We start from the raw sequence: 23,856 nt of genomic DNA, 5'->3' as shown, positions 1-23,856 counted from the left end.
CGTTTAAAAACATGTCTTTGGATTGGGTCACATAAAATGCATCCACGATCCGGAACGTATTTTTATTCAATGTTTTGGGATTTGGATTTGGGTCGCATAAATGCATACCCGTGTTTAAGAATGTATTATTATTATATCGCGCCTAAAGCAATTAGCGATTTATTACTTTGGGGTAGAGCCGTGAAATTTGCTAAAACGACTCCTCCTTAATTCTAAGCAATTAAATGTACATTTATTGAGGGCCCCGCAATCTATACATTTTATTAAGCGAGGCTCATCTCATTTATTTTCCTAAATGGATAAATCTTAAAGCGACTACATTTTGCTATTTAAAATTAGTCTCTAAAATGAATAAAGAAAATCCTAATTAATTACGTTTTTTTTATTATTATTATTTAAGAAAACATGACACGCTAATTGCTTGATTCATACAAATATTGATGAAAAAGGGATTTTATTCTTAATTTCGAAAATTATAAATTAAATAAAAATTCAACAACTAATATTCAAAATAAACAAATATAGCTAGATTAAAACTTAGCATTGTTATTTTTTTAAAAAAATATTATTGAGATTAATTATTCACAATCATTTGAAACTAAATTTAACCATAATTACTAAAGCTTATTAGAAAGTTTATTAGACTTAAACGTTCTTCTAATCTTGCTTAAGCTCAAGTCATGCCTTAATGCCTAATTTACGATGTTTAATTTAAATTCGTGTCTTAGCTAAATTTAGCTACTTGTTCATGATCAACCTATAATCTTGAAGCCTTCATAACTAGTGAATTAACCTGTTTTGCCGAACTGGTGGTCGTTTATGGAGGTCTGGAGAGGAATAGAGGTTGGTTTAGGTGGTCGTTGGCGATGCGGCGCAGCAACGCAGCCACAACTGCTGCTCGAAAGGAGACGATGAAGCTACTATTTTTTCCGGGCAACGACAGTCGAAGGGCAGCGACAACGGGGCTGGTGCGTTGGGGGGAGGGGGGGCTTGCTGGAAGGGTCGCTTGGTGGTGGTCGCAGCGGACTGCTTGGGCAGTGACGACGTGAGGGAGTCGGTTGAAGCTGCGAGGAAGATGAAGCAGGAGGTCGTCGGAACAGGCGGTCGATGGGGGAGTTCCGCTGGTTCGGGTGGTGGTTATGGCGTGGAGGTGACGAGGTGGTTTGATGGTGGTGTTTTGGACTGGTGGTTTTCGGCGTTGGTGAAGGGAGGTCCGACTGGTTTGGGTGAGGGTTTTCGTTGGTTTGGGTGGTGGTTATGGCGGTTTCGGACGTGAGAGAGTTGGTGTCGTCGGAGCAGGTGGTCGACGAGCAGGTGCCGGACTGGTGGAGTAGGTTTTTGCTAGGGTTGTTTCCTAGGTTTTCTCTAGGAGGAAGGAGATGGGGTGGTCGTTGATGGTGGTTTGGGCCGTGGTTGACGATGGCTGCTGGGTTCCGACGTGAGGGGAGTGGAGGTTATGGCGTTGTGGGTGTTCGTCAAGCTGGTGGAGGGGGAGTTCGTTTGTTTTCCGGCGTTCGTTCGGACAGTAGGGTATTTCTCGTTCTTCTCCTCTTGGAGAAGATGATGAATAGTCCCTCTTTCCAAAAATTTCCAAAAGTCCTCCTTCCCAAATGTTTCATCCGTGTATTTGACATGGCTTTGCCCAGAAAAATGAGCCCACGCGTGGTGGGGTTCAAGGTTTGTGTCCCCCACGCGTGGTGGGGTTCCCCATGTGTTCTGGACACGGTTTATTATGGGTTAGGTCCGAAATTAGGCCTAAAACCGGGTAGTTTGAACCCGAATATTATTCTTTTGCCCGGACCCGGGAAATAGGAACACGTTGCTTAATTAGTCCTATGTAAGCAAAATAGCTACCAAAAATAAGACTAGTATTTAAACAAAACTATATCCTTTTAAATATTTTTCAAGATTTAAAATAGCTACAAAATATTAATAAAACTATTTTTTGTAATTTTCGTTTTTAAATATTAAGATAAAATGTGAGGTAATATTTTTGTATTTTTCAAAGTTAAAAATGACTATAAAACCTTAATAGAACTATATTTTTTGTAATTTTCGAAATTATATAAAGTACAAAAAATAAAGTGCAATTTTTGTATTTTTCAAGTTTATGAGAGATACATAAACTAAAATTTATATATATTTTTTTGAAATTTTCTTTTTGCAACGAAATAAAGTAAAAATAGTTAAAATAGCTATACTAGACCCAATTTCACATATTCACGCTAAAAATGTGAAAATTCTCGGGGAGGGTCAAAAATCACGTGCTTACAAGATGCTTATCCTGCATCAGGTCACCCCCAATGGCAAAGTCTGAGGTATCTGTGTGCACCTCAAAAGTCTTGGCAAAGTCAGGTAATGCCAAGACTGGCTCCTCTATTACAGCTGCCTTAAGGCCTTCAAACGCCTTTTGACAATGCTCCGTCCAAACTCATGGCTTGTTCTTCTTTAGCAACTCAGTCAATGGTGCGGCCTTTGCTGAGTATCCACTGATGAACCGACGATAGTAGTTAACAAGGCCAAGGAAGGATCTCAACTCAGTTACCTTTATAGGTACCTCCCACTCCTGGATAGCACGTACCTTAGCCTCGTCCATGCGTAGCTCGTCATTGCTAATGACATGGCCCAAGAAGTGCACCTTTGATTGTGCAAACTCGCACTTTTCTCTCTTGATGTATAGCTCGTTCTCCCGCAAGACTTGGAAAACCTTCCTTAAGTGCTCCATGTGTTCCTCCAAGGTGTTGTTGTAGATGACTATGTAGACTACCACAAACTGATCAAGGTAGGGATGAAAAATCTTGTTCAGAAGGGTGCAAAATGTGGTCGGTGCATTGGTTAAGCCGAAGGGCATCACCAACCACTCAAAGGCTCCATATCTCGTCACACATGCTGTCTTTGGCTCATCCCCTTCCGCAATGCGAACCTGGTAGTAGCCCTTTCGAAGATCCACCTTGGTAAAGTACTTGGCTTGCCCAAGTCTATCAAACAAGTCAGCAATGAGCGGGATTGGGTACTTATTCTTCACGGTGACCTTATTAAGTGCTCGGTAGTCTATGCACAAACGCAACGATCCATCCTTCTTCTTATGGAACAATACTGGTGTGCCAAAAGGTGCTTTTGATGGGCGAATGTGACCAGCAACTAGCAGCTCCTTCAATTGTTTTCTGAGCTCCTCTAGTTCGGGAGGTGCCATACGATATGGGGCAAATGCGAGTGGCTTAGCCCCTGGCTCCAACTCAATCTTGTGATCCACCTTTCGCCTGGGCAGCAAGTGCTTAGGCAACTCCTCGGGCATGATATCTTTGTTTTCCTTAAGCAACTTCTCTATGCAAGGCGGCACTATCTCTTGAAAATTTTTGTCTTCCTCTAGACTTGCAATGGTTGCCACGAACATCGGCTCCCCCTTCTTGATCCCCTTGAAAACCTGCATAGCTGAGAGTTGTGCTTAGATCTGTCCGCGTGGCATAGTCACTGTAAGTACCATGCAAGCTCCTTCTCGCTCCATAACCAAGAGACATTGGAGATAGGGGTCAATTAAAGTATGACAATGTCTAAAAAACTCTTGCCCCAGTATGATGTCAAAGATATACATAACCGTTACGGTAAAGTTTGTCATACCTTTCCAAGTTCCCAATTTGACACCAACTCTATTAGCTACCCCACGAGCATTCTGTATCTCAGCATTCACGGTCTTGGCACAAGAGTTGGTTGGAGCAAGCTTCAATTCTAGTCTCTTTGCGGCAGCCTCAGTCACGAAATTATGAGTTGCTCCAGTATCCACCATTGCACGAGCGGGCTTGTTGTTGATGGTGAGATCCACGTACTGATTGCCATTCTCGGTGGGTTGTATAGCTTGCTTCGTGACAGCACCACATAATCCGATCATACCCAATTGTGCGGTTCCCGGACTCTCTCCTTATGGCTGCTCCTTCCGCTCATGTACCATGGCACTGAGTCTCTTGAGGTCATGACAATTCCTGAAGCCATGTGGCCCTCCGCATATATAGCATCCCTTCTTCTCGACCTGCGCCTTCTTTTCCGCGTAACCCTGACGACCACTCGACTTTTTGAAATTTTGAGTCTTGGAGTATTGTTGTTGTATCTCCTTGACTTTGCCACGGTCTCCCCCACCTTTAGCATTGTCAACCTTTGACTCCTTGACATTGCCTTTGTTGTGTTTGTCATGCCTGAAATCCATTAATGATTCGGCCTCCATTATGACTTGGTTTATATTAGTGACTTGTCGGCGTTGCAACTCATGCTTAGCCCAATTTTGCAATCCGTCCATGAAGTGGAACATCAAGTAATCATTGGTCAGGTTGGGGATTTGAAGCATAAGGGTAGTGAACTCCTTGACATAGTTACGTATGCTCCCTGTTTGCTTCAATTCCCTAAGCTTGCGCCTTGCCTCATACAAGACATTGTTTGGAAAGAACTGTCGCTTGAACTCCGCTTTGAACTGATCCCATGTGCTAATAGTACATAGACCTTTATCCACGTCAACCATCTTCCTTCTCCACCATAGCATGACAGTCTCTGAGAGGTACAATACCGTAGTGTTGATCTTGGCCTCGTCGTCCCTCACTTTGTCGTTCCTGAAGTAGTTCTCCAAGTGCCAAAGGAAGTTTTCCACTTCTTGTGCATCACGAACACCTTTGAACACCGGGGGTTTGGGAGCCTCGATCTTGGCCTCCCTCGTCACCACAACATTGCTGGCTATCTCGGTCACGCCAGCATTGACATGCTTCTCGAGTGACTCTATCTTTGCCTTCATAGCATCGATAGTACTCAAAGCCTCTATGAGTTTGCATTCTAAGGCAGTGATGGTTAGCCTTAGTTCCATCTCAGTATGTGTACATCCCTCCAAGTCATTTCGGATACTCTCAATCTCTTCAAGAGTGTGCCCCTCAAGAACGTTAAGGATGCCTTCCACCTTCCCCAAGCGTTGGCCAAATATCTCCACGGTGTCCATCCCCACGTTCATCTTCATCACCCACTCTTTACCGAGCGAGACGTCCTCTGGAAGGGCCTCCATTTCATCCTCGCTCGCCTCAGTGGCAGATGGTTCTTGGGATGTAAGCCCTTCGTTTGACATAAGCCTCAGGTGGTACCTCTTGGCTCTTGTTGGTGGCATTCCTCTTTTTGCTACGGCCGCTCTTGCCAGCAGCATCCTGGATGACGTTGGCTTGGGTGTTGGCAGTGTTAATTTCTCCATCGTTTGTCATTCCCTTAGTTGAAACCTTCGCTCTGATACCACGTTGTCACGTTCTTAGTTGTTAACTAAGTACACGTGTGGCACTTGACAACTCGCTCACGATCTTGCACAACTTGCTCACGTTCTTGCTATGTCAAGTCAGCCTTACTACACTCAAGATCGCTAAGAGAATGGAAGAAAGAACATAAGAGAATTGTTAAAGGAAGCTTTGTATTAGAGAGAACTTGAATTGTTTGCTTGATGAATTAAAAATGAATGGACCCCTTTATATACTAGTCTCCTAGAGGCTATTGTGTAAATATTAATTATTACACAAGTCCTTGATATTTACAAGATAAGTTTTTTTTTAGAATTCTCTACAAGCGTAGAAGATTCCAAAGAGTTTCCTAGCAAATCCATAAGGATCTAGGTTCTTCCTAAGGAAATGTCCATACCCCTCTAGAATCTTCTCACAAATGCTAGCCTTCTTCTTATGTAAGCTTTCACATGGCATTAATATATGCTAAATGGTGTCTATGTGGCATGATGACATGGCGGGTCATCACATAGTGCTATGTTTATTGTTACTTTTTGACAATAAATATAATGTGAATATAAAATTATATATATATATATGTGTGTGTGTGTGTGTGTGTGTGTGATGTGAACGGTAGGAAAGTAGTGAGTAACATTACACTTACTAATAGAGATGTACATCCAATCTTGCCGTAGCCACATCCCCATTAAAAATAATGGGAATATTTGCATTTTCTCATGTGATATAAACGAGAAAAATGGACCAAATAAAGACAAGGACAAATAGATAGAAAAACAACATAACTAAGTGGGTTGAGTAGGTGCACTGTAGACACTTTTTATTACTCGTATCACTTACCAGTCAATACTACCTATGCATCTGATTTTAATCCACACATCAAATTATACTGCAGACAGTGCTTGCATCTCTCAGACATTACTTGGTACTAGTAAGGGTGTAATGTGGGCCGGATCCGGGCCTAAACGGGCTTTGTGGGCCGGTCCTAAATGGTTCCGGGCTTCGTGGGTTTTTGGTCGGAACCTGCTTGGGACCAGGACCACGAACTGATGGTCCCGGGCTAAGTGGGCCCAACGGTTAATTTTATTTTTTTTAAATTGTTATCTAAGGCAATTTCTTGTAAAATTTATATTATAGAATTGTGAATTCAAATTTAAACATAAAAATATTGTAAAAAGATATTCAAAGCAATGCGTTATAATTTTATTATAGCATTAGCAAAACATGACAATATCTTTCTTAGTCTTCCTCCCCCATGGAATGAACACAACAAGGTGCTAATACCACCATTGAGAAGAAAAAGAAACTAATCAAGATGTGCAAAAATACAAGTTACATATTAGTTTTACATGGTATCTCTTACAAATTTCATAAATCTTTCAACGTTCGGAGGAATTTTCGTTATTGGTGGTGGAAAAGAAGCTTGTTCATCACCGCTTCCGGGCGAAGCTGCATCCTCCACAAGTTCAGTTAGCATTTCTTCGTAAGTTTCGTCTACCTCTGGTTGTGATTCAACAATTCCAAAATTTCTTCGTTTCGAACGGATCCAATCTCTCTAAAGTACTGATTTTTCCAAGATCTCCCTCATACACGCTCTATAATCACCGAGTTGAAGTCTTGCTTGACTAAAAGCGCTCTCCGATGCCACTGTTGAAACTTGAATGGTTAAAATGTCTCGGGCTATCCTCGAAAGAATCAGAAAGTATTTCTTTGTCCTTCCGCCATTCCAAAATATTAAAAGAGCCGCCGGGATTCACTTGCTCAATTCCCTGTGACAAATAAACTTTCAAGGTCGTTTAGTTGTAAACAATCACTAGTACTAGAACCTCGAGAACCCGACCCAAGCAGTAAGTGCTCTTACTCCCGCAGTTCTTTTAGATGATTGAGAACTAGAAGAAGAAGTTGGAACATTTGGTATAGCATGATCTATTGCAATTTGATAAACACTATAAATAGTTTGAGCATTTATTTTAATTGAGGCTTGTGCTTCCGAAAGTGTAGATAACTCCTCATCTTTAAGTGTGAAACCATTATAAACAGTTTTATACCAAAATTGAGGACCTCTTAATTTCATAGTAGGATTTAACAAGGCAGCAACACCATAAATATGGGTAATAGGGAAAAAATATTTTTTAAACTTTTTTCTCATAGAATCTTATTACGGGGTTGCACCAAGGGTCTGCGCTCAGCCCATTCCTATTTGCCCTGGTGATGGATGCACTGACTCATCATATTCAAGGGGGGGTGCCATGGTGCATGCTATTTGCTGATGACATTATTCTAATTGACGAGACACGAGGCGGCGTCAACGAGAGGCTAGAGATTTGGAGACATGCTCTTGAGTCTAAAGGTTTCAAGTTGAGCAGGACGAAGACGGAATACCTCGAGTGCAAATTTGGAGTTGAGCCGACGGAAGCGGGAGTTGAAGTGAGGCTTGACTCTCAAGTCATTCCCAAGAGGGGTAGTTTCAAGTACCTTGGATCGGTTATTCAGGGGATCGGGGAGATTGACGAGGATGTCACACACCGTATAGGGGTGGGGTGGATGAAGTGGAGGTTAGCGTCGGGAGTCTTGTGTGACAAGAAAGTGCCACCGTTACTAAAAGGTAAGTTTTATAGAGCAGTGGTTAGGCCTGCCATGTTATATGGAACTGAATGTTGGCCGGTAAAGAACTCACACATCCAGAAGATGAAAGTAGCAGAGATGAGGATGTTGAGGTGGATGTGCGGGCATACAAGGATGGATAAGATTAGGAATGAAGATATTCGAGAGAAGGTGGGCGTGGCCCCCATGGAGGACAAGATGCGGGAAGTAAGACTCAGATGGTTCGGGCACATTCAGAGGAGGAGCACTGATGCACCGGTGAGGAGGTGTGAGCGACTGGCTGTAGTGGGCACGCGGAGAGGTAGAGGGCGACCTAAGAAGTATTGGGGAGAGGTGATCAGACAGGACATGGCGCGACTTAGGATTACTGAGGACATGGCCCTTGACAGGGAATTATGGAGGTCGAGCATTAAGATTGTAGGTTAGGGGAAAATTGTGAATATTTCTACAACACAATAGAGTGAGACTTGCCAGTTAGGAGTTAAACTAAGAATGTCATTGCTCGTCTATTGACGCAGGGCTTTACCTGCTAGTTTTTACTATACCGGTCATCTATTTCGTATTCTGTATTTCATATCTCCTATATTGCTGTTATTTTATTATGCATTTTTATGGTACTAATATATCGTCTCCTGTTACTTTTTTGAGCCGAGGGTCTCCTGGAAACAGCCTCTCTACCCTTCGGGGTAGGGGTAAGGTTTGCGTACATATTACCCTCCCCAGACCCCACTTGTGGGATTATACTGGGTTGTTGTTGTTGTTTTCTTTCTCATAGAATCAATAGCTTGTTTATAAATTTCCCCACCCTCTGAAAAATAAGCAAAAAAATTTGCAAGTTCTGCAATATAAACTAAACAGTTAGAATAGTAGGATAATATTATCCAGAAAATTCATTTGTAGCAATATGAAATTTTTCTAAAAAATCTACAAGCATTTTAACATTAGCCCCATCTGCATTTGTAAGGTGCTCATCATCATCACTTACATGAGCATTAAGCGTTGAGTTTATGGGGTTTCTATATTCATATGCAACAACTAAATTTTTATACATGTAATTACATCTAGTTGGACAAGGTTTAGAAACCTTTCTTTCTCTTAGGCCAAATTCATCGCATCTTTTAAAATATTCTCTAAATCTACTTCTACGGTTTGAATAAAAAGCCAGTGAAGAGCCATTTTAACATTTTCAATTTCAACATTTAAAATTCTCATACCATCACCCACAATTAAGTGGTAAATATGACAAATACATCTAACATGAAAAATATTACTAAATTCAGGATTTAGTGTAGTGGTAAGCAAGACTACAACATTAATGTTACTAGTAGCATTATCCATTGAAATTGACATTATTTTATCACTAATGCAAAAATATCTACAAATATCCGTAACCGTGCTAGAAATAAACTAACCTGTGTGATGTAAATTAATTATTCTATAAGCGATAATGCACTTTTGCATTATCCAATCCTCATCAATCCAATGACTGGTAACAGTAAGATAATCACAGTCATTACCATTTCTACCAATATCAGTAGCAATAGCAACACGACAATTACTATAAGTAAATAAACAACGCAAATATTGTTCATATTCATGCTTATATTTATAAATATCGCTCTTTACGGTTGTGCGAGACCATCCTTTATAAGCAGGATTTCAAACTCTTCTAATATAATGCACAAAGTGAGGGTTAGAAGGAAAACTATAGGGTAAGCACATAACAGTAATTATTTTTGCCAATTCTTTCCTATCTTTCTTGGATCATAATATAAAATATCACCGGTAACAGTGTTAATTCCTGGTTGAAATTGATTTGACCCAGTACTAGGGTCAGGCTGACTAGGTACACTTGTCCCCTCGGCCGAAGCTTTCATATGAAGATATTTAACTTTATCTTGAGGGTGTAGCATTATGTGTCTCCTCAAACTTCCTATCCCCCGTCGACCTCCAACATATTTAAAAGCTAACTCTTTGCCATAAGTTCTACACTTAGCCCTATTTTTTTCTCGTATTTGAATAAAAAATGGCCAAACAAGAGATGTTTCGACCCGTTTAGAAGGTTGTCTAGAAAAAGTAGGGGCAGTAACAGGGGGGTCAGACGGGACATCATTTGGATTATTATTAGTTGGGTTAACTTCAACAACACGACTAGTGGATGTATCGTTATCCGGTTGCGTTTCATCAAAATCTATTTCCTCTTCATTATCTTCATCAATAGTTGGATTACCATAAAGAGCATTCATATATTCATGATCTAAGTGTTCACCACCTCCAACATTATGCAAATATTGACTATCAGTAAATTGTAATAAAGTATTATCACTATCAAGAATAGGAGCAGTTGAAGGGCGGGTATGGGGTTTGGGTAGGGGAGCCCGGGGAATTGGAGGAGGAATAGATTGGCCACTAGATTCATCACTCTTGGATTTTCCCTTATTTTCACTAAACATTTTTTTAACGAAAAATCCATCTTAATTAATCAAACAATACAAAAGAGTAAATAAAACAAACAAAACTATAATATTAAAACTTATGAGTTGGAACGAATTTACTGAATTGACGAACAACTTGTTGAAAATTATATATCATTGAAGACTTGAATACTTCAATTCACCAACTTCACAATTTTTCACAAATTGCAATAATAAAGTAAGCAAATTATAGAAGAAAATTAGAGAGAGACTAAGATATTGATGATTTTATGAGAAAAATGAAAGAATGAGAGGGTATTTATAGTTGATAATAGGGAAAAAGTGTGATTATAAAAAAGTTTGGGGTTAAAACAAAGTTGGGAGGAGTTAAATGGCTATTTTAGAAATATCAAACGGCTATTTTTGCAGGCCAACGACCATTTTTTAAACTTTTGTAACGGCTAAACAAAATTTTGGAATTAAATTTTTTTAAAAAAAATTGTCGTTGGGCCCGTTTAGGACCGGTTGAACCGGCCTACTTAGCAACCGGTCCCGGACCTAAATGGTCCCGGTGTCACGGGCTTTTTTCAGTGGACTGGCCCACTTAGCAGCCCACTCCCACCTGATCTCGAGCTTAAACGGTTAGGCCCATTTAGGCTCAGTACCCATTTAACCGGCCTACATGCCAGCCTTACTCGTTAGTCGTTGGGGGACGATATCGTTAGTAGGAAAAACTATTGAAAAAAGAATCTATCAACACTTGTGTTTGTGTCAAATCACATTAATATACTACTCTTATAATAAAGTAATACATTGCGGTGAAAATACACATTTATTAACCATGATTGGTAGTAATGCAAAAAGTAATCATATTTTCGTGATTTGATGTGAGCATTGGCGAATAACACTTTCCAATCGTATGTAAAGAATTGAATGCAAGCAGCGAGTTTGAATTTACTTTATTGACCAAGTGAATGTACGAGTAAAATTATGCTACAATTGAGCTCGGATTACACCCAATCTTCCAGGCAACGTTGGATAACTATGAGCTTGTAATGGTAATATCGTTGTCGCAAGTTGTTGCGATAGGCTGCAGTTAATTTACAGTCCATCCACATGCTGTTAGTATTTGTTTTTACATCCCAGGACAACATTTTCCAGCTGAAGACTATGTTGACGGCGATCGTGTTTAGTGACATTAATTGAAGAGGGCCATAGACGCGTAATATTTTCCTTTTCTTTGATACCAAAACTTAAACAAAAACTTTTACAATTCATAACCAGCTACCCTGCTGATACCAATGCGGAAACAAAGTAACAAGAACACAAATAAAATGATAGAATGATAAAGATTTAATAGAGAACCAACTAAGGAAATTGAAAGAACATTTGAAATAAACCAACACCCAATCAATTTAGGGAAAACTTCCCTGTATAGCCCTTCAAAATTTTAATAGCCCAAAGTTTTCCCCTTGGACCCGAAATGTCCCTCCGACCCAATCTTATTACATCTACTAGCCCATAATCCATAAACCACCCATACTTTTGAATTCGCTCGTTTAACTCGCTCTCTCAAACCACCTTTCTCCTCAAACACAGCTTCTGCATTTTTACTCTTGGTTTCAATGTAAGTCAAAATTTCAGTAGGTTTTCCGATTTTTCTTCATAGTCGACTCTAAGTTTTCCGATTTTTGTTCATAGTCATCTCTATAATGGGGAAAAAGAAGTCTTTGAAGAAAAAAATGAAGATGATGGCATCTCCAAATTCTCTGAAATTAGCCGGTAAATTAGTAAAATATAACCCTAATTTCATTAGCAATGACGATGACGATTTTGAAGATTTACCAGAATTTGGGTGCGATTTGGGGTATGCAACCCATAAATCTGTTGAAGCAATGCAAAATACCCCTAGTGAAGGAAAGCAAAATACTCATGTTGATAGAAGGACTCGTTCTCATAGCGGGACTCTCAGCGATAGAGTAACGAGGTCACACACTGCTCAACATGTAGTTGTTGAAAAAGGTACAAGTTCCAAAAGAAAGATTAAAATAGCGAAAAAGGATGTTGTGAAGGATAAGGGTAAAGGTTCTAAAAGGAAGGCTAAAAATGATGGGGATGATGTTCCATCAAAAAAGAGAAAAGTTCATGTTAATCAAAAATGTTCTAGCTCATCTGATTTGAAGGTATTTTCTAATGATATAACTTTGACTTGTATGCGCCTAGTTTATTTTAATATGTAGAAATTTAACCAATATGGCAGTTATGTTCCAGATTTGTATATAAAATGTATCATTCTTTTTCATATTGTATATAATGTGTATCAAGTCAATAAGTAATGTGCAACTTTTGTATATAAAGTGTATCATCTATCCACATATTGTATAAGTAATGTTTAAAGTGTGTATTTGTGATTGTTATGAAGCTTATATATATTTATATTTTTGTGTTGTTTGCAGCTTTGGGATTACTATGTTCCTTTGGATGATCATTATAGTACCCGTATCAGTGTGCATACAAACTGCAGTATAGTGGAACATTTGAAAAATAATCTGGATGATCAGCAGATTGAGATGTTTAGAAGAACATGTTTTGGTTATTTTGTGGACTTGCCCAATTTTTTTATACAGAACCAACTTATCCATTCACTATTTCTTAGGGAAGTAGTGTCACCTAAAGATAATGAGTTATGGATTAAAGTGAATAGCACCAAGTTGCGCTTTGGACTTGCAGAGTTTTGTATTATTATAGGTTTAAAGTGTAATGGTGATCCCAATAAGGATTATGAATCTGTCCAGTCGAGTCGGTTGATGGAATTGTACTTTCCAAGCATGTCAAAAGTGTCTAAGAAATCGTTAACTGACTGTTTCTTAAACAAGATGTGGAAATCTGATGAGGATGCATTAAAGATTGCAGTATTGTATGTCATTCACAGTTTTCTGTTTTCTACTACGAATGATGATTTGATAACAAAGAATGATTTTATGTTGGTTGAATCTGGTGATTTTGAGACTTTCCCTTGGGGAAAAGTGGTTTTTAATGCTATGTTGTGTTCAATGAAGGATAAGGTTCATAGTAGGAGAGAGATGTACCGATATGGTGGTTTTCCTTTGGCATTCCAGTGTTGGTTTTATGAATGCTGCCCCTATACTCGCAAAAACCTCGCTTGCCGGATTGGAAATCTTATGCCACGCATACTTAACTGGAAAGTAAAGAAGAAGGTGACGTTTAAGAGGTTGAGGAAAGAGTTTTTTCTTTTAAGTCAGGAGCAGGTAAAAGATATATATTTCTGATACATAAATTATATATTTCTGATACATACATTATACATTTCTGATACATTTCTGATACATTTCTGATACATGAATTATGCATTTCTGATACATTTGGTGATTGCTAACTTTTATTTACTTATTTGTAGTTGGTGTTTGGTAACATTTTCCCAACAAATGATGAACAAACAAGGCTTCAATTGGATGACTTTGTCCCGGTTTGTGAAGATAAAAATGAGATTCATATTGAATCTGGAGTCGTGGCTGAAGTTAAAACAAATGCTAAGAAGCACTCCAAAAATAAGCCAGAATCACAATCTATCAACAATGAGAATCCGAATCCACAGTCCAGTAACTTGAATTCAAGCGAGAAAGAGCTGAAACTTATGAGAAGTGAAATCAAGAAGGTACAATTCTATTTTGTCTTTGAGCAGTTCTGACAACTTAATTGATATTCGGTTTCACTTTTCTTTTTATAGGTAAACGACAAGGTTTCATCTTTAAAGAACTTAATGATTTCCTCATTTAAAAAGGTTTTTAAAGCTCTAGGTGTACGCAATGCTTCAAAGGTATTCTCATGACTACGCTTATTTGTTATTTTTACCTTTTACTACAATTTTACAACTTGTTGTATATTTTTTCTGAACAGGGTAATCAAAAAAATGACAACCATCATGATAAGGAATTTTCAGAGAATAATTTTGGTAGTGAGGAAGTTATGGAGAAAAATATTGGCATTGAAAAAGTTGTAAAGAAAAATGTTGACAATGAGGTAAGTCTAGAGCAAACTGTTGATGTTATGGAGGGTGTGGTGAAGGATTCTATACAACATGGTAAAAGTAGTGAAGGAGTTGGTGATGACGAAGCCTGGATTGAGGATGCCGAGCCTGAAATCACTGCAATCACCAACAGCTTTGTGACAAAAATACTTCTAATATGGGGAGTTTGGTGGATGATTCTGTACAACTTGGTAAAAATAGTTGTGAGGAAGGTGGTGAGGAAAATAGTTGGAGTAATGATGCTGAGGCTCAAATAACTGCAATCACCCAAAAGTATTTCAATCAAAATATTGTACATGGTGATTGTTTAGGAGTGGAGAAAAATATTGCTACTATGCAGGAAGATCATATAGTTGTTGTTGATCATGACACACCTGAAATGAACCCTAGAGAAAGAAAACCAGTAGGGGTCATGAAGTCACCATTCATAAACACATTTGACTCTGGTGGCACCATCCAAGTTGTTGAAAACAAGCTAACTAAGTCAAAGAAGCTCATCTTGACTATAAAGTATCCTTTTGAGGGAAACGTTGACAATCTTGTTGATTTCAAAGTATTGTGTAAGTGGAACACTTTCATCAATAGAGGCTTAAGGACTAATGCGTCATAAGTTTTATGTTTCAGTTTTTTCTTATTTCTTTTTTTGTTCTTGTTTATTCCATGTTATGAACCATATCTTTTTATCATGATTCATTAGGGACGGTGTTTATACAGAGGCTGGCAATAAGCTAAATAAAATCTTTGAATTTGGAGTTGATGATATTGGAGAAAAAAAATGGTTCTTCACATTTGCATATCCCGGCCTACCCTTGTGTGATTCAGTACGTCAACACTTCAACTGTAAAATATAAACTGGTGATATACATTTTTAGTTTTCTCATACTGTAATTTTCTGACTGTGTATATTCTTCACATTTCAGCATATTGATGTAATTTTTTTACTATTTGAGAAAGAAAGGGAAGTACGGTATTGATGTTCCAATAAGATTCACAACGACTGACTGTTGGTTTAACTACTTGATTTCTAATTTGTACAAGGAGTTTTTGGAGAAAAATAGAGACATGAATTTGATTACTGAAACAGATCCAATTGTTGAGTACATACTTGGGTATTTTTTACGATGTAATGTTCCTTGGTCTACTGTTGATGAAATCATTTTCCCTATAAATCTATCTGATAAGTGGCACTGGATATTGGCGAGATTGTCATTCATAGATCTGCACATTTATGTATATGATTCCATGAGTGGCGCACGACAGAATAGTGCAGTTCGGAGATCAGTTGAGTCATACTCAGTGTTGCTCCCATATTTCCTTCATCGTATTGGTTTTTGGGACACAAAGGAGAATCCTATGGGAATCCCCGCCAATGATCCTTTTGAGATTCATGTCGTTGATGGGTTGCCAACGCAAGATAACACGTAAATTATTATTGAATATTTCTGATTCTTATTCATTTTTTGTATATGAATTCGTATTTGGATATTATCCTAACTTTTATTCAATGTTTAGGTGCTACCTTGTATGTAGTGATTGCGGTGTTTATGTTGCTGCATTTGCTGAGTACATCATTCAAGGCAGCAATATTCCTAAAGCTATTGATATTGACGGGATACGGAATCGATATGGTATATTGCTATGGGATTATGGAGTGAAGAAACAAAGAGGATATGCAACTAGTGATGATGAGTCTACTGGTAGATTGAAGGATTAGATAAAAAAGGATAACAAGAAAAAGAGCAAGTCGCATTCCATTGTTGATGACAAGTCTTTGAAGGATAACAAGAAAAAGGGCAAAACGCATGTTGGTGATGACGAGACTTTGAAGGATATCAAGAAAAAGGGCAAGTTGAAGGGCAAGATGAAGTAGTTTGAGATCGTTTAACAGAAATTTCGCATGTAGTTTTAAGATGGAAGTAGTTTGGTTCTTATATTGTCTATGATAGGATACAGTTGCATACCTATATCACATTTTATGCTTTTTGTTTGGGATGTCTTTGAACAATATGTTTGAAATGCTAATGTTGAAACAGCTATTGCATTTTCAACAACAAATTGGAAAGGCATGCAAGAAATATATGTTGCTTGTAATGTTACTGTTTTGCTGTTTTCATATTATGCCAGTGAATAGGTGATAAGAAAGCGTTTAAAACCTGTCATGTTGCATTGGGCCAGTTAACTTTACAATCTTAAGCACTGTGGCATCATTAACTGTAGCGTAAGTGTAAGATACTGTTAACTGTAGTTTTGTATATCTATCTGTATATTTTTTGGATAGTCAGAGTCTATTATGTAATTGTATATATATACAATTTCTATTTTGTATATTTAATTGGTAATCCCTCTTTTTTGTATAGTTTTTATATAGTGACGTCTATTTTGTATATTTTTTGTATAGCTATAGTTTATTTTCTATTTTTTTGTATAGGAACAAAATATTTCATATAAATTGTATAGTGACAGTCTATTTTGTATATTTTTGTATAGTAACAGTCTTTTTTGTATATTATTTTGTATAGTGATATCCATAATAGTATTTGAAATAAAACTTCTACCAATACTTTCATTATAACAAAAAGTAGCATCTTAATTCATACATCAGAGAGAATCTGATTGCAAATCTCATTATTTTTCCAATATTCTAATTGCAATATTCAGAAGGATTTTTTTTACAAAATACTAAATCACTGTAGCAACATCTACTAGTTGTCTTGAGCATTCATGCATGTTCTTCTGTTATGTCCTTGTTTTCCATACAGTCCACATGTAACAGTTTCAGTATACAGATATTCATAAAGTCTCTTGCGTCTCGACTTCGTCGGTCTTCCTGGTTTGCCCTTCACTATCGGTGGTAGGACCACATTATCTAACACCTATGTTGGAAGGTCCCATGTAGTTTCATCAGGAAGTGGATTAATTGGCACTTCATATGTCTTCTTGAAGTATTCCTTGGTGTAATAGGAAGAACAATATTTGGGTGCTTCCATGTGTGTGTAGTCCAATACTGCCATAGCATGTGGACAAGGAATCTCATCTACTTGAAATCGTTTGCACCAACATTCTCTTTTTTGTATGCAGACTATGTTCCGCCTTTGTTCAGCATCCATTACTACATATACATAATCGGTTGAAGGCTTCACCTAAATTTAAATAGATATTATTAGTAAAACTAAAACAGGGATATGACAAGTATTACTGCATTTTTGTCAAAGTATGTTACTCCGGCGTATGAAGTAAGACATGATAAAAGAATATTTACCGTCATCTTCTGCGACAAATAGTTATTTTCCTTCAGTACCTCATGATATTTTTGTCCTATGTCAATAAATGTACTCATTGCAGTCATTCTATTCGTATTATTCCATTCCATAACCAAATTCATCATGTAATCTAGCAAACTCATGATTGGTAGCTCTCTTGCCTCTCTGTTCCTTGCATTGAGTGACTCGGCAATATTTGAAGTCATCACCATGGATCTATTAACAGTGGAATGCACTATAGACCACTTTTCATAACCAACTTGGAATAGGTAACCCCTTACCCTCTTATCAATGATGTCCATATCTTCCATGAGGCGATTAAAATCTTCAATTTTGTATGCTCTGGCCATTGCAAAAAATACTTCCCTCAGCCGGTCATGGTTCTTCTTGAACTGCTTCTTTATGTTATTCCAAAGATGAAAGATGCATACACAGTGAGATACCTCTGGATACACAATCGAAGCACCCCTCAATATGCTTGCATGACGATCCGATACGATGCACATCCTTTCCCTTTCCCCAAAAGCTTGTCTAAACATTTCACAAAACCATTCCCATGAAGCATCATTTTCAGAATCTACAACAGCGTATGCTAGTGGAAAAATTTTACCTGCTTAAGCAAATAAGAAAGTATCCACATGTTATTTTTTTATACACAAATAAGAACTATCTATACCATATATAATTATTATACAAGTCTGCAACATATTCACCTGTTGCATCTTGTGCGCTAGCTGTTAACATTGTTCCTCTGTGTGATGATTTGAGGAATGTCCCATCAACCACTACGATAGGGTAACAGTATTTTCATCCTATGATTGATGCATTTAGCGCAATAAAAACATACATGAAGCGCATGTCCTCTGATTTATGTAACCTTGTGACAGAACCAGGATTTGTCATATTTATCATATACAAGTGACCCGGCAGCTTTCTATAAGATTCACGTGGTATCCCTCTTAGTAGTTCAAGCGCCTTTTCTTTTGTTCTATAAGCTTTTATGTAACTCATATTAATCGCATATTGTTGTTTCATGTCGCTCATGATGTCTGTCGGAGTGTATATTGTTTTTGGATTGGTATATTTGTTGCAAATCATTTTTGCAATGGTTGACGAAGTAGCATGACGTTGTAAAAACAATCTACTCATCTCTAGGCAAGTGTGAACATCATTGAACCGTCTAACCTTGAAGACATTTGATTTGTGTAGACTTGAAGATCTAAGACTCCATTTGCAACTTTCATCCATGCATGTAAGACAATACCTATTTAAAATATAGTGTTATGATAATGCATTTATTCAGATTTTTACACGTGTCTCAAATAAACAAGCAGTATACATATGCAATCTCACTATACAATAACTATATATTTTTATACAGATCTGTATACAAATTACAGAGAAGTGCAATCTTATTATACAATAATTATACATTTTTTATACAGATCTATATACAAAAAATTACAGAGAAGTGCAATCTTGTTATACAATAATTATATATTTTTTATACAGATTTGTATACAAAAAATTACAGAGAAGTGTAATCTTATTATACAATAAATATACATTTTTATACAGATCTGTATACAAAAAATTACAGAGAAGTGTAATCTTATTATACAATAATTATACATTTTTATACAGATCTATATACAAAAAAATTACAAAGAAGTGCAATCTCACTATACAATAATTATACATTTTTTATACAGATCTGTATATAAAAAATTACAGAGAAGTATAATCTTATTATACAATAATTATACATTTTTTATACAGATCTGTATACAAAAAAATACAGAGAAGTGCAATCTCACTATACAATAATTATACATTTTTTATACAGATCTGTATACGAAAAATTACAGAGAAGTGCAATCTCATAAGTAGAAATCATACCTTGTTGTAGATGATCTATCCACTATAAATTGATATTTTTTCCGTATTGCGTAGTGCTTCATTACACTAATGAGTGTATTTTTGTCCCAATACAACTGACCTTCTGCAATTTCTTCATGTTGTGGATTGTCTATTATACAATTTCCCTTCAATATCTCAATTTTGTCTTCCTTTACATGATTATCCATCATTTCAACAATATTAGTTCCATGTACTTCTTCTATGTTCTGACATTGTAAACCAACTGAAGTTGTTGCAAGTAAGTTTCCAGCTGAAGTTGTTGCAAGTAAGTTGTCACTCAAGTATGAACTTGAATATGAGCATTCAACACTTGAATATAGAGTTTTCAATGTTATGCATAATGGATATTCAGTGATATCCAGGTTTTTCTTTTTCATCTCCATATACAAGCGCACACTCATATCATTGTATATTGGAATTGCTACATAGTCATCCTTCACTGTATATTTTATCTCCATTGCACTCGTAATTGAATCTCTACCCAATTGCTTGTATGTCTCATCAACAAAATAATCATAGCTACAGTCCTAATTGATCAACACGCCATTAACAAGGAAATTAACAAATTTACTCTCACTTACCCATTCACCACTGTGTTGAAGTAAAATCGGAATCAAAGTTGGAACTGTAGTTCCAACATTCACAATCTCCATAGACATTTGTTGATTTTGTCGATTTTGTATTAATTTCACAATTTAAGAACGAAATCTCAACTCTATTAAGCTGATTGTAGGCAGCAATTATGCAAAAAAATTGAATTTCAGCGTGAATTTTTGGGAACTCTTCTCTGGGTTTAATCTTCAGAAACCCTAGAATTTCTTTCACAATGTGAATAATTGGGCGACTTTTATAGTGTTTGGAGGTTGAAGATTCCATATTGAATGTGTGAATTTAGGATACAAAATCGATTAGAACTGCTTTCCTTTTCGTTTGCGTTGAACGTATGATTTCAGCTTTTTCAGTTGCTAGCCTTTGTTATTGTTTTGAGGCTATTACTTGTAAGGGGTATTTTGTGGCTATCAGGTGATATAAGTTTGGCCCTAGTGACTATAAATGAAGTTTGCTCATCAATTTAAGACTTAATTGACCCAAAACTAAAGGAATAACCCCCCTTGCAAGTTCACCATAATAAGTAATCAACCAACATAGGAATTCATCCTAAACACTCTCAATAAGTTTTCATTCACAATATCAAAATAAGCTAACCCTAAAATAAAGAGCCTTAAGGGCTATTTACACTAGGGAGCTAAATATTACAAATATAGCCACCAAATGTAATATGGTCTTTAATTGTTGGCGAAATTATACATGTAGCCGCCCCGTTATGAAAGTAGCCTTCAATGCTCGATGGCTATCTAGATTGTATCACATTCTCACAGAACTACTGAATTTTGCTACGTTGCGTACTTCCATAGCACTGCTTACATAATAATTCATCACAGTTACTTTTACATCCTCCAGTGTGTCATATGTATATAAAATATCCAGAAAGCCCAATATACATAAGAATAATGCTACAACCTAACCTCTGTTTTCTCCATTTTGGGGGCTTGGGTTGGGGGGAGGGTTGAGGGGTAGCCTAACCTTTTGATCCTTGAAGTGTTTCCAGAATATGTTCTATTCTGTACTTCATGACAGGTTGGCCAGACTTAGTTTTCTTGAACATTTTCTCCCTTAGCATTTTCCTTCGACATTCAGCTCTCTGTCTTTCTTCTTTCTTTGCTAGAATAGTGGCTTCTCTCTCCATCCTTGCCTTCTCTTCCTCCTCCCGTTTTCTCTCATATACTTCTCTCAAGCTTCGAGCACTATACTTCTGGTTCTTCTTATTTCTGTTATCCACCTTATCAGTTTTTTCAATCTTTTCTTCATCCTGATATAGCAATTGGAATTAGAATAAACATCAACCTCCCTTTCCTAGTTCCAATTTTACTCAATAATGTAGCATGAAAGTAGAGAACAATAACACAACCCAGAGATGTCATAGATCAAAGCATGTTCATACTATAAATCAGCTAAGTTGAGCATTTCCCAAATGATTAAATTCCATAATTACACTACATTCTAAGCCATTTTGAAATGAACTTTAGGTTGTCCACATAAAGCGCATGTCTTCATGCTTTAACCAAATTTAATTAGACTTTGCACAACGTAGAAGGAAACAAAAGGAACAAACAAGAGATGGCTAATAACAAACCTCTAGTTGTCTAGCACCCTCAGAAGGCTCTCCTTGTTGCTTAACTATCCTCTTATATTTATTCACATATTTGGCATTCTTATAGAACTCCCTTTGCTTCTCTGCGCAAAAATAACAGCGTATAATACATAAGGTATAGTTACGCGACAATGGCAGACACATGAACTTTAATAAGGGAACTTCAGAATGATGAACATACTGATCAAAATTGTGGGCAAACATCCATATATAAGAGTAAAATCTGAGATTTATCTCATCTAAAGTAAGAAACTCAGTAACTCCCCCAGCATGATAAAAACAAAAACAATCGGGAAATCAGTTAAAAATTCCTCTTGTGCTTTCTATTGTCTACTGTCTATTGAAATTGCATGACACAACACCTCATTAAGCACAATCAGGAGTATCTATAATCATACTGCTTCAAGTAAAATATTAGAATGAGTTATATTACATTCAAACCTAATAATTAGTATAAAAAATAGGTTAAATTGAAATAAAGCAAAAAAGAATGTTCTTTTTTTGCAGAGAGATTTACTTATGATGGCAGGGTTGTAATTGTTGCTCTTGGTTTTGGCGTTGGCAAATGCTTCCAGTGATAAGCCTCCTCTTCCTCCTAATCTTTGCATATTCTTCTTCATCTTCTTCTTCGAATTTGAGCCTTTGATTTTCTGATTTGTGTCCATCTCACGCGCATTTTTTGAGTCTGCAATTTTCTTCATAATGCTGCGGAGAAAAAGCACCCCTACTTAAATTTGGGGCTGATAAACTTCAATCTGAAACCCTAGATTGCAGAGAATGAAGACGAGGGTGATGAATCTAGGTTTAAGATGGGCTCATCAATTGACCTGCTAATCCAATACGAACCCCTCTAAAATGGAGGCCCAATAGGCTACCCAAAATATTTTGTAGGAATTAGCCTATGTGTCCTGAATTTTAGTTTTCTAGTTTAGTTTCAGGACATTTGTGTTATGAATTGTCTTGAAATTAAGATTTTTAGTTTAAATTTTGAGGACAAAATAAGTACTGATTAATCTCTTAATAGCAACCCTAAGAATAGTTGTTTGTGTTCTTTCCCCAAATACTTTCCCCAAATACAAAAAGACTCGAGGATTTGCACAAATAGGATACTTTTGTGCTGATATTTAAGTTCTGTCCATACTAGTGCGAAATTGACATTTTTAAGTTTAATGAAAAATATTTAAAGTAAAATATCCTCAACTTCATGATCTGCAGCTCCAACCTTCAGTTCCAGTAGCTTCAAATAGCACTATGTGCTAGATATAGTTATTTTACCAATTTAAAGAGGTTGGGTAATAAGTGAATTATCTTATTTTTTTTAACATAGGAGCAAGAAAAGTCTAACTAGACGAGTTCAAACTCATGATGTTGTGGATCAAATTAGAATTTTAGCCAAGTTTAGCAAACTTCTTTTAGGTTGCATACTATCATAAATAGTCCCAAAAGTTTGAGATTTCCAATTATACGTAATTGACGTAACAATTAAACGGGCATCCTATTTGGTGGCCCTCATTTAACCTATACCCATTTTTTTAAAAGTTTTGACTTGTACCCACTTTTTAAACAATTTCAGCCCCTTTTCTCCTTCTCCTTCTCCTCCTCAAAGTTATATCCGCCCTCAATCCGATGGCCCACTCCTTTCTGAAGCCGCTGATTGTGAAAATGTTCCAGTAATTGACATGGGCTGTGGAGATAAAAACCTTTTAGCTCATCAATTTGGTATTTAAGAAGTATACCAAATTGGAGGAATCTGACCAAGAGGATTACATAAATTGGTAAGCACTTGTATTTCCATCTAATACTTTCAACGTTCGAATCATATAAAAAGTCAGTTAAAACTTCAACTCTAAGAAGGCTGGAGCTGAAATTCGCCAGTTACAAACAAAACCATTACAAAAACAAAAACTTCAGCTCTAGAGCTGAAGTTCGCCAGTTACAAAAACAAAAACTACAACAATTACAAACAAAAACTTCAGCAAATAAAGAACAAAACTTCAGCTACTATGCTTAAGTTCAACAATTACAAGCAAAAACTTCAACAAATAGAGAACAAAACTTCAGCTACTATGCTTAAATTCAGCAATTACAAACAAAAACTTCAGCACACTTGGTTCAGCACACTTGCTACTTCAGTCTCGTCTACTAGAAT

The 23,856-nt window shown here is 37.0% G+C and overlaps 3 protein-coding genes across 3 annotated transcripts; 1 reads left to right on the top strand and 2 right to left on the bottom strand.

Annotated features, from left to right (window-relative positions):
- Positions 1-11,979: 11,979 nt before the first annotated feature.
- Positions 11,980-16,029, top strand: LOC138871763 (uncharacterized). Its single transcript, XM_070149663.1, has 9 exons — positions 11,980-12,450; positions 12,724-13,536; positions 13,686-13,943; positions 14,016-14,105; positions 14,186-14,506; positions 14,656-14,868; positions 15,236-15,244; positions 15,354-15,736; positions 15,828-16,029. The coding sequence occupies exons 1-9, from the start codon at positions 11,980-11,982 to the stop codon at positions 16,027-16,029; spliced, it is 2,760 nt and encodes a 919-aa protein (XP_070005764.1).
- Positions 16,030-17,188: 1,159 nt separating this feature from the next.
- On the bottom strand, positions 17,189-18,319 carry LOC138871762 (uncharacterized). The gene is made up of 3 exons (XM_070149662.1): positions 18,289-18,319; positions 17,575-18,185; positions 17,189-17,455 (listed from the first exon to the last, which is right to left on the bottom strand). The coding sequence occupies exons 1-3, from the start codon at positions 18,317-18,319 to the stop codon at positions 17,189-17,191; spliced, it is 909 nt and encodes a 302-aa protein (XP_070005763.1).
- Positions 18,320-20,647: 2,328 nt separating this feature from the next.
- Positions 20,648-22,550, bottom strand: LOC104220322 (rRNA-processing protein FYV7). Its single transcript, XM_009771167.2, has 3 exons — positions 22,225-22,550; positions 21,690-21,790; positions 20,648-21,365 (listed from the first exon to the last, which is right to left on the bottom strand). The coding sequence occupies exons 1-3, from the start codon at positions 22,406-22,408 to the stop codon at positions 21,075-21,077; spliced, it is 576 nt and encodes a 191-aa protein (XP_009769469.1). The 5' UTR covers positions 22,409-22,550; the 3' UTR covers positions 20,648-21,074.
- Positions 22,551-23,856: the final 1,306 nt, after the last annotated feature.

The sequence above is a fragment of the Nicotiana sylvestris genome, chromosome 6, assembly GCF_000393655.2.
Source record: "Nicotiana sylvestris chromosome 6, ASM39365v2, whole genome shotgun sequence".
NCBI classification, from domain to species: domain Eukaryota; kingdom Viridiplantae; phylum Streptophyta; class Magnoliopsida; order Solanales; family Solanaceae; genus Nicotiana; species Nicotiana sylvestris.
This window is presented reverse-complemented; position numbering and strand designations above follow the sequence as displayed.